Source organism: Canis lupus, chromosome 1 (genome assembly GCF_003254725.2).
Source record: "Canis lupus dingo isolate Sandy chromosome 1, ASM325472v2, whole genome shotgun sequence".
In the NCBI taxonomy this organism is placed as follows: Eukaryota; Metazoa; Chordata; class Mammalia; order Carnivora; family Canidae; genus Canis; species Canis lupus.
Window position 1 is genome coordinate 14,844,780 of NC_064243.1, and position 11,471 is coordinate 14,856,250.

Consider the following 11,471-nt stretch of genomic DNA (forward strand, 5'->3'; position numbering starts at 1 on the left):
TTCCTGAAGAACTCATTTCGTGGATCTTCCTCACATCTCAACTGGAGTAAGGCCCAGACAGGGGCGCTCTCTCGGGATCCCCGTTTCTCCTAGGGATGCCACCCACTGGAGATGTCACTTGCACCTTCTCGCCGGTGACCACGTGGTAACATAGGACAGGTGTCACTCGGCTTCTCCAGAACCGCTCAGCACTTCTCATCTTCATCCCAGTTGCCAGTCTTTCCTTCAACGACTCGCTACCTCTTGTCTGATATTATAATAGCTTTTCAGCAGGTCTTTCCAATCTATCTTGAATATGACTACCTAATGAGTCATTCTCATAATCCTTTTTTTTTTTTAAGATTTTTATTTACTTATTGGAGAGAAGGAGAGAGGGAAAGCATGAACCAGGGAAGGGGCAGAGGGAGAGGGAAAAGCAGACTCTGCTGAGCAGGGACCCAGATGCGGGGTTCCATCCCAGGACCCCAGGATCATGACCTGAGCCGAAGGTAAACAACCCAGGTGCTGCTCATTCCCATACTCTTGCCCTCTCTGGGGTCTACCCATTGCCCACTACAAAGTCCCACATCCGAGCAGCCCTGGTGGCTCAGCGGTTTAGTGCCGCCATCAACCCAGGACGTGATCCTGGGGTCCTGGGATCGAGTCCCACATCGGGCTCCCTGCATGGAGCCTGCTTCTCCCTCTGCCTGTGTCTCTGCCTCTCTCTCTCTCTGTGTGTCTCTCATGAATAAACAAATAAAATATTAAAAAAAAAAAGTCCCACATCCTTGGCCTGGCACTCGAACCTGTCTAAGTTGTGTGTGGTCTGGGCCTGGCCACACTCCTCTCTCTCCTTCCCTGCAGGACTGGGCTCCCCGGCTGGGCCAGGGGAAGGGTGCTTACAGGCATCTGGGGGCGCTTGGCTGGTTCAGTCGGTGGGGCATGCGAATCTTGATCTTGGGGATCTAAGTTTGGGCCCCACGTTGGGTGTAGAGATTACTTAAAAATAAAAACTTTAAAAAAGATAATTAAAAAGATGAATCCATTTCAAAGACCTAAAGATAAAAGCTAAAACTATGAAACTGAAGGGTGGGCATTTTTAAGTTACTCTCTTATTAGGAAAAAAACAATCCCCTGGCCAGTGCCACAGGTAGAGTCTAGAAGTAATTCTGTAATGGCTCACCCTCTCTCCTTTGCTCACAATGATTTCTGAACCTAAAAGAAAGTGCCTCCTAATTTTACATGTCTACATCCTCTCCATAATCCAGATTTTTCATGGAGCCATCCCCGATTCCTCCCTTCCTGTATGGCATGTATCACTCTATATTTATATTACGACTGTTAGCACGCATAACTGGTTACGGCTAGGCTGGGAGTCAGTGACAAGGTCTTAGTTACAAGAGACAAAAGCAAATACCATCATGCCTGACACATGGCAGATGTCCAATAAGAACTGGAATGAGTAAATGAATGGAAGAAGAAATCTATTCACGTTTTCTTTTTTACCTAACCTTAAATTGCCTAAGAGTAGCATTTGGGTTTTTTTGTTTTTTTGGGTTTTTTTGTTTTAATTTTTATTTATTTATGATAGTCACAGAGAGAGAGAGAGAGGCAGAGACATAGGCAGAGGGAGAAGCAGGCTCCATGCACCGGGAGCCTGACGTGGGATTCGATCCCGGGTCTCCAGGATCACGCCCTGGGCCAAAGGCAGGCGTCAAACCGCTGCGCCACCCAGGGACCCCTAAGAGTAGCATTTGGATCTGATTCATCTTTATGCCCTATAGTAGCTAGCATTGTGCTTTGTGCCTGATTGATGCCCCACAGATACTTATGTCTTTAATTTTTTACTTTTTTTCGGCTTTACTGAGGTATAGTTGACAAAATTGTAAGTTATTTGAGGCATGCGTGGTGGTGATTTGCTACGCGTACATTGTGAAAGGACCCCCTCCAGCTGATAACATGTCCATCACCTCATATGTTTTTTTTCCAGTGAAAACATTTGAGTTCTACCTTTACCAAATTTCATTTATTCAACAAACACTTCTTGAATTAATAGAGAGATAAGCAGTCGATTATGATACGAACTTTCTGAATGCTGTATTACTATATTTGACTTTCAATAGTTTAGGCACCTTTACTACAGCTAAAATATTTGACACTGTGTTTCTCTTTTGGACTGTCATTGTTAATTTTTGCCAGTGATTATTTTTTACTTTAAACTTTGCTGCATTTCTAATTTTTTAAAAAGATTTTATTTATTTGACAAAGAGAGAACACGAGCAGTGGGTATGGGTGGTGGGGTGGTAGGGTGGTGGGCAGAGGGCGAGGGAGAAGCAGGGAGCCCGACTGTGGGGCTTGATCCCAGGACCCCAGGTCATGACCTGAGCTGAAGGCAGATGCTTAACCGACTGAGCCACCCAGGCGCCCCCTGCATTTCTAATTTTGATTTTAACAAATCATATTGGCGAGGAGTACGTTCGTAATTTCACAAAGGAAGTTAGAAGAAGGTGGTTTGCTTTTTAAGAAACATGTGTTGGAGCTTCTTTTCCATGTTAGCTCCTGGCTCTGGGAGTGGGTTGGGATTCAATGACTAGGAATTATTTCTACAATAGTGGTTGGGTAGTTCTCTCCAAAGTCATCGTGATTCCATCCAGAGAGTAAATTTGGATGCTTTCAATAGGAAACCGGGTTGGGCTGCCTTCGTTGAAACACTAGAGCACCAGGGGGTTCCTCAAACCCGGGTTAAGTTGAACTGAGTTACTCTGCTGCCTTTCAATACCTGGAGGCTCATGCTATTTTTGCTCTTACTGTTTTATGGTGGGGGCTGCCTGCCGGTCTTCTCTGGCAGCCTTTTGCTATACCGCACTTGATTAGGATTGGTGAGTGAATAGTATTTGCTTGTGGTCCCATTACCTGGTGCAAACCTAAATATTAATGAAATTAAAAGGACTGAAAAATACTAATGGTCCTCGTGTGCCTTTGTGACCCCTGCTGCCTGAAGGCTCATTGCAGTTGCTGCCTTTTGAGGCTGTCGTTTCCAGTTTTTGTCGCTTAAAACCAGATGATAAGAATTACTCTGTTTCAGTGATTTGATCGGAAAAAAATAACAGATGCCTGTGCGTGCTCCTTTGGGCAGCACCGTTTTAATTTCCGATGAGAGAGAGGAATAGTCCTAACCCGTATAGAATGGGCGAACTAGTTCATTATGAGTCCCTAGGTTTGGGACGTTGCCTGAATCTGGCAATGAATGCTTACAGGAGGGTAAGTTGAGTCAGGAAAAGACCAGAGGGCCTAAGGAAAGAAATTTACTTTTAGGAGATGCTACAAAGCATTAAAAAAAATTTTTTTTTTTTTTTACAAAGCATCTTAGAAGCTTGGGAATTTCCCCAGTAGATTTTAGAAGAACAAGCCAGGGTCCACCAAAATACGTAAAACAGAATCAAGACTCCCTCTTTATGAACTATGGGGCATTATGTACCCCCATGAAGTCATTCCCTTTAGAAACGAGCAAAGTATTTACCATAAGAAGCCACCTGAGACAACCCGTCTACCTTCCACTGGGCATTACCCGCGGGAATCCTGTAATCTCGAGTGGGAAATTTTTATTTATTTATTTATTTTTAACCCAGCATCAGGACTTTTGAACTCCCATCAGATGTGCTGACATCTGAGCTTGTTGGAAATAATTAACTTTTCTGCCTTTTTTTTTTTTTTTTTGTCTTCTTCAGAAATGAACACACTTGAGTATGCTCTGTGCCTGTGAGCTCCCGGGTCACCCGGCCACCGCGGAAAGACCAGAAGGAGGAGGGTGTGGGCCTGCCGGCCTCTGAGAACAAGCTCCTCCGGCGGCCTTGGCCTTGGCCTTGGCCTCCCCGCCACCCGGCCACGATGGAGACGCTCTCCCAAGATTCTTTGCTGGAATGTCAGATCTGTTTCAATTACTACAGCCCCCGGCGAAGGCCCAAGCTGCTGGACTGCAAACACACCTGCTGCTCGGTGTGCCTCCAGCAGATGAGGACGAGCCAGAAGGACGTGAGATGCCCGTGGTGCCGGGGCATCACCAAGCTGCCCCCGGGCTTCTCCGTGTCGCAGCTCCCCGACGACCCCGAGGTCCTGGCGGTCATCGCCATCCCGCACGCGTCCGAGCACACCCCGGTCTTCATCAAACTTCCCAGCAATGGGTGCTACATGCTGCCCCTGCCCATCGCCAAAGAGCGAGCGCTGCTGCCCGGAGACCTGGGCTGCCGCCTGCTGCCCGGGAGCCAGCAGAAGCCCGTCACGGTGGTGACGATCCCCGGGGAACAGCAGCCCCTGCAGGGGGGGCCGCCCCAGGAGGCGGCGGAGGAGGAGCCAGACAGGCGGGGCGCGGCGAAAAGCTCCACCTGGTCCGGGGTGTGCACTGTGATCCTTGTGGCCTGCGTCCTGGTCTTCCTCCTGGGCATCGTGCTGCACAACATGTCTTGCATTTCTAAGCGCTTCACTGTGATATCCTGTGGCTGAGCGGGCCTGCCGAAGTCTCTCGTGGGTGCCAACTAGGGGTTGAGCAGGTGTTGGTGATGGGATCGCAGCGAGAAGGAGGGGGGCGACGCTGATCATTTGGTGCCAGCGCTGGCCTCGGGGCTGCCACTTGATTAGCAGAGGGCAGACGTGAGGTCTCCACAGGATACCAGGCAAATCATTCTGAGTGTTGGTGGCAACAGCTTCGAAGACGATTGCATGCATCCTCATAATCATTTACTAAATGGACTGTAATTTCTGATTTTTCAAAATCATGTTACGAGATAGACGTATTCTACTTAGACGTTAAACCGTGCAAGTGCATACAATGTGATCTTCTCTAAATGTGGTAGATTAAAACAAAGATGCTATGTATACAAGTAGAATTAAACCTGAGAATCCATGTAAAAATTCAGCGACGACATGCAGTGCTGGTTTCTTTCCCCTTTTTAATGGAAATCCAGTCTCGTTTAGTTGCTAAGGCTTTTTATACCTTTTGAATGGCACCCAAATTAAAGTAAGTGAAGTGGACTGTCATTTTTTTTTGAAGAAAATGTTTGAACAAGTGTTCCCGGTGTGTTGTGTTTTGTTAGACACCTTCATTTTTCTTCCCTTGTAATTAGAGCTCGCTACGTGTTTATTAAACTGAAAGCCCAACGGGGGAGCAATAAACTGAGTAATCATGAGAAATACCTAATCCCACAGGAACCCTATATGCCAATTTTTCTCAAGCCATCTCATGAGATAAGGATTTTAAATGTAAATATTGTGTATTTGTGTGTGTGTGCGTGTGTGTCATTTGATTTACCTCAGGTTTTGAATCTTTTCAGAAGAATCCCAGGAGTAAGACTTTGTGGGCCCGAATGAGTCCAGGGTCTGACACAGTGGCCACCTCTTGGGCACCGGGACCCGCTCCGTGAAGTGTCACCCACTCGTCACTTCCAACATTTGCTCCTCTTCTGTGTATTCAAGTCCTGTGTTCTGTGAGGCACAAATGGAAAGTAACAGAAGACTCTGTCTTTTGTCCCGGTTTGGAGGTGTCATAGTAGAAATGAGTGTTGTTCGTCGATGACAAACCCGGACTGACATTTTAATAGACAGTCCATGATTACTTTTCGAAAGATGTCGCGCTGTGAGAATTAAACCGTTTAGGATTCTAGTTTCCTCTTCTTGCTGGTATAAGTGAGACGATCTCTTGTATTTCAAAATGTTTTTATTGAGAAAAGTGACAAGGTAAACCAACAACTCACATTCCCAATTTAAGTGGATCAGTTCATCATAAATTCTCAAATATTCTTAAATGTGTAGTGGCCTACAGATGCTCATGAAGAAAGATCTGCTGGCGTTAAGCAGTAAATTCCTGTGCCTGGATGTGTGTGCATTCAGAAATAGCTGTGAGCTTTTACAGTTCTCCTCCAATTTCTTTTATGGAATTCATGAAGCAAGTGTATTTGAAAGCTCAAAGTAGAAATTAGGTTAAAATGCCATTTTATTGTGTAAGCTATTGGGCATTATACAACAAATAATCTAGGATTTATTTGGTATTAATAATTTAGGTATCATATTAGCTGAATACTATCCTCTATTACGTAACATAATATACTGTTGGGTTAGTGTCAACTTCTCAAAATCTGCCAGGCTGCCGTGATGCATGTCTGACCTCATTTCTATTCCTCTTGGAGGAAAAAAAAAAAATCACCAAAATGTTGCATTAAGAATGCTACATTTCAAATAGACTTTCCCCTTTGCAATTTCCAGCCAGGCCATATTTGAGTTAATTTTGTGAATGATATCTGCATCTGTTTATGTACAGTATGAAGTGACTGGCCCTGTAGTGTAGTATGTCCTCGAGTTCTGTGTGTTAAGTAGGTTAGATGTAGACACTAATGCGTGTGGCTGTAGAGCCCTGTGTTTCTTAGTGCAAAGCTGTAGAGTAAAAATGTCCACGTAACTTAAAAACAATCCCATGCTAGAGCTGCAGGTGAGCAGTGCAAAATTAATCGGCTCTGTGATACATTCTTGAATTTTCAATTTAAGGTAGTAATAATACCAAGATCAGAATTTCCTGTGTGAGTCTTACTGACCTAAGAAATATTGTTTAAATGCATTCTGCCTCCAGTTACCTGTACATTGCCTCTTACGGTGCGCCGTTGTGCACACATGTAAGTGCGCATGTGTTTGTGTGTGCGTGTCATACCTCAGCCTACAGATAGAATTTTTGTCGACTGGCTGTTTCACTGTTAGCTGGCATCCCCTTGCTCTGGCCTCTTCTGGCATTTCCTCACAACATGAACAACTCATCTACCCCGTGTGACAAAAGTCCAGTGACCCAATCAACCGGAATTCACAGTTGCACATGAGTGAAAAAAATCACAACTGAAAGCACAGAGTCAGAGCTGAAAGCATTCCCCGGTGGCTTTGTTTCGTACATGAGCCCGTGGAGGCCCACAGAGGTAGGTGGCCCCTTGAAATTCTGCAACAAAAGGGAGATGAGAACTGCATTAAAGCTTCTCTTGCTCCTTCTTATGCCTGTTGACATCTCTGTCGGACTGTGAGCCTTTGGAGGGTGGATGCATACCCTTTACTCCTTTACTGACTCAACTATTGCTTTAGGTTGTGTGGGTTTTTGTTGTTGTTGTTGGTTTTAATATATATACATATTCCTTTTAGTTAGCATCTACCTCTCTGGGAAATGAAAGGAGGGTTGATTAAAAGACGAATAGAGACATTTAATAAAAATGATGTGATTTGAATTTTTAAAATCGCACACCATTGGTTCCCTCCTCCCCCTTATGTAAAGGACAATGAGTGTTGTGTAAATAGTTAACTTTAAGAAGCATGAATTTTCATCTTTATTAATGATCTTGACATAAACAAGAGAATGCTCAATATGTTAAGTAGAGCCAAGTATGCTATCGAAAAGCGTTGTCTTTGGGAAATTTTCATATAATGACCTGGGGCATAAGTTGTGATGAAAAGGCAAATTGGTTCTCAGTTTCAGTCATACTTTATGATTAGAAAGCTAAAAGGTACTTTCTTTGAGAATATAATTAAGTTTAATCTTCTGCATGACTTCAGAGTAGGTCCCTTGAAGGTTAACCCATGTGCTGGTGCAGCCTTCGAGATCTAGTCTGTTCAGTAGACCTTTCTCGGATGATGGAAATGTTCTATAACCTATGCTGTCCAATATAGTAGCCACTGGCCACATTGGCTAGTGGGCAGTTGAAGCAGGGTTAGTACGACTGAGGAGGTGGATTTTGTATTTTAAGTTACTTAAACATAGTGGCTCACATGGCTAGTGGCTACCATATTGGACCATGGGGTTCTGGAGGGTTGTGCAGGGGAATCTAGCATCAGTGTTAATGGAATAAGGCTAGGAAGACAGTTTGTGGTTTAGTTACATGCAGTTGGCTGAAAAATCCTTTCTGGGCTTAAAAAGTATATGATCTCAAGTATGACAATAAAAATTCATTGTTGCCCTTTGGGGTTATTACTTACATACTTTGGGTCAAAGAATGGTCAGTGAAACTTAAAGAGTGCTTTCTGAAGCCCCGTTTCCGGGATCATTAGCTGCATGTGAATCTGTTGTCCAAAAATAGTAGTTAGACAGTAGCTGTAAAACGTTTGACTTGCAAGCTATGCATGACCTGTACTGTGAAACTGTGTCTAGGGTCTTACGGCCAAAAAGTAAATGTTACAGAAAAAAAGAAAAAAAAAAAGCACCTAATGAAATTCCTCTTTGCTTCCAGCATCTTCCCCAGACTTCATCACTGCATCAGTAAGGTGTGAAATGTAAAAGCAGGCATGTTTTGCAGTGCTCATAGAGGGTTTTTGTTTGCCCTTGAAGTCTGCTGGCTTGTCATTGTGTTTGGTGTGGGCATACGTGGGCATCCCTTTTCAGATGCCAGACTATAATAACATAGGTACTGTTTTTAGAGTGAGATTGGACACTGTTCTGGTCTTGTTTGGTTTTTCCTTTTATCCCTTTATCACTGAACGAATTGGAAATTTGCAGCCTTGCACAGAAGCTTTTTTTTTTTTTTGGCTTAAAAAACATTGCCCATGGAATTTAAAGACTTTGGGGTTATTAAAGTTACTAAAACTGCTTTTTAAGTGAGTAAAGGAAAGCAGAAGACTTGGTTTGTGATATATTTTCATAGAAAGATGAGACTCTTCCTGACTGTATGGTGTGTATTCTAGTCTAGATTTTGGTTTGAAGAGTTCCCATTGCTTTATCTGAAATCCTGTGCTGTGTCAAAATTGGCTGGTCTGTTTTTCATTGCTTCTGAATATAATGTAAACATTGCATTCATTTCAATTTAGCCCAATTGAGTAAATTTTTTTTCTAGAACTTGTCGGTGGGCATGACCTTTATAGCTTGTCTTTTGAAATTATTATTAATATATATATATATATTTTTGCCAGAATGGTAGTTTTCCTTTGGACTCAGGAGGAATTTAGAGGTCCAGAGGTTATTGGTATGAGAGGAGCACTATCGAAAAGGTTTGAATTTCTATCTTCTCTTAAAAGAATGATGCTGCCAATCAATCAGTGTTTTGTTTCCACATAAGAAGTGTCACGAGTCAGTTGATCTATCATCCTTGACCTGGAAGAAGAGACTGTTCCTTGCCATTTCTGTCATTCCCAGTAAAACGTCACTTACAAGGTAACCTTTACCAAAAGAGAAGCTCCAAAAAAGAACAAAGTAATCAAGATAATTCAGTAACTGTTGAAAATAGTAATCTATCTCAAAGGCAATGAAGATCAGTTAAATTTTATTAAGCATGAAATACTTCTAAAAAAGAAGTGGAAATTCAAGCCATTGATTTTTTTTTTTTTCTGACATGATTCCCTGTATAGAGATCTATATCTATATCTTCACATAGGTATAGACATGTAGATACACACACGACTTAGCTGTAACAGGAGTTTAAATATCAAGTAAAAAATGTTGTTAGTCATGTTTTCCAATTTGTGGGTTATATAATGTTAACTTTAGATGTTAATTTCTTAACAAATGCTATAGGTTGCATACATTATATCAAACCAACCACCTTTGGGAATGTCTATATAAATAAACTCTTGAGACTTCAAACATATGAAAAGGTGGGTTCTACTGTGTACATTTTATTGGAAAGCCATTGATGATTGAAGAGCATAAATAGGTGGGGCATTTAATTTCCATTTTCCAAACGGCTTGTTTTTTGACTCTGCTCAAGCATCATGGGTAGAGTACCGTTATTCCTGAACTCTTGCACAAGTTTCCTTGCACAGTTGGGCCAATGGGTTGTTGTATTTTTTTTTTTTTTTCAGGATTCACTGCCTGGGGTATCCCACTATGTATATCTCACTTATGATGTAGTGGTGCTTGAAAACCCTCATCTCGTTAGCTGGACTTTTATTATTCTAGTCTAAGATTTTTGATACTATTCATATTATGATCTTTTTAGGGACAATCAGTAATATTTGGGGCAGAGTACAGAGGAGTCTCTTGAAGTCTGCAACAGCATGCATTTTCTTTGTTTTTCTGGGGGTGCTCTCTTATAGTTGTCCCTGTTCTTCTAGAACATTGCTCTAAATTCATCACCATGGGATGTAGGGCTAGTAGCCCATGTGCAAGTTTTCTGTATTCTCCCTGTGAGTTACTGGGTTATTCTAACAAGAGTTCCAAGGAATGTTCAATTTTTAATTTGACATTTGCTTTTTGAGAATCTGGAAGTAGACAATTGAATGTGAGGGTGGTAAAGGAGCATGGGCAGTAGGAAGGAGGAGATAAGAGGGAAAAAAATGCCCCCTTAAAGGAGGAGCAAATAGCAACCTCAATCTATGTCATCTGTATTTAAATCGTGGGAGGACAAGAATAGCTGCTGCCATGCACCAAGCTTCAGAAAACAACTGGAGAGAAAAATTCTGTCTGGGAGCAGTGGAGATGTGGCCTCAGGTCTAGAGCAAAATAGATAGGCAGATGTGCCCAAGACAGTAAGAAGATACTTGCCTAAAAGGAGAGAAATCTGTAATGGGATCACAAGTTAAGACAAAATATATAGGAGCTAAAGAGCCGTCGTGGATGACTAGGAGTAATGTAGACAAGCACAATTGGTCCTTCTAGAACAGCCTGCCAAATTCCATTCCAGATGTTTCAGTTGAAGACATAGGGAATGGGTTCAGCTGATGAGAGAATGCAAGGAGGCCCCCCGGCGTTCTCTGCACACTAGACGCTCTAGAGTTGGTTGCTGAGTCATTACAAACTAATACCACCCTCTTACCAGTGAAATGCAGTGCCCCTGCCTGTGGATGTTTCCCAACTGAGTAGGTCAATAGTATTGGAAGACTCATTCAAGAATATTTTCGTTTTTCAATCCTGATTGTTGTCATTTCTTCTATTTTCTTTATTCCTGTTTGCCTCACTTGACAGTTGCAGGTGGGGAGGCTGGTTTCAGCTTGGGGTGGGTACAAACTCCCCAACCCAAGCCATGCAGCTGGTGAACAGGGTTCCCGCCATTTCTTCCAGCCCCACTGGTGGGTTCCCCGGCCCTCTTGATACCTAATACTCCAGTCAAATGGCTAGATTAATGCTGCTCTAGAGGCTAACTCAAGTCCTTGACATGTTTCATTTACAAGTATGTGGATTATTTATTTTAGGAGCTTTTCTTTTAAAGGGCCAAATAGCCCTACAGATAAATGAGCTGCTGGGCTGTGTAGAAAATATTGTTCAAATGTTGCCAAATAATTGACTTTGTAAGGGGGATATTAAGCTGCTGTTTATAAATCTGAATGTCTTAAAAGCATTCTTGCTTGCTCTCTCTGTTGTAGATGGTGTCTTAGCAAGTCCTGAGTTTTTCCAATGAACCCAATTTTAATATATGGTATTTTTGTATGCCAAACTGGTGTCTTGTCCTTTGTATATGTGGTAATGTTGATTTTATGACTACTGTTAAAACACATTTGCTATGATTAAAATTCATAAAACGATTTCAAATAGACTCACGCGTTGG

At 42.6% G+C, this 11,471-nt stretch overlaps 1 protein-coding gene across 2 annotated transcripts in view; it reads left to right on the plus strand.

Moving 5' to 3' along the window:
- The window catches only part of RNF152 (ring finger protein 152), an 80,011-nt gene extending 68,552 nt beyond the window's left edge, over nucleotides 1-11,459 (plus strand). Inside the window, exon 2 of one of the 2 annotated variants that reach the window (XM_035706429.2) lies at nucleotides 3,708-11,459. In XM_035706429.2, the coding sequence (XP_035562322.1) occupies nucleotides 3,868-4,479 (612 nt within the window). In that variant the 5' untranslated portion in view covers nucleotides 3,708-3,867 and the 3' untranslated portion in view covers nucleotides 4,480-11,459. The remainder of the gene's footprint in view (nucleotides 1-3,707) is intronic. The other variant, XM_049112308.1, reaches the window with a different exon arrangement.
- The last annotated feature ends 12 nt before the right edge of the window (nucleotides 11,460-11,471 follow it).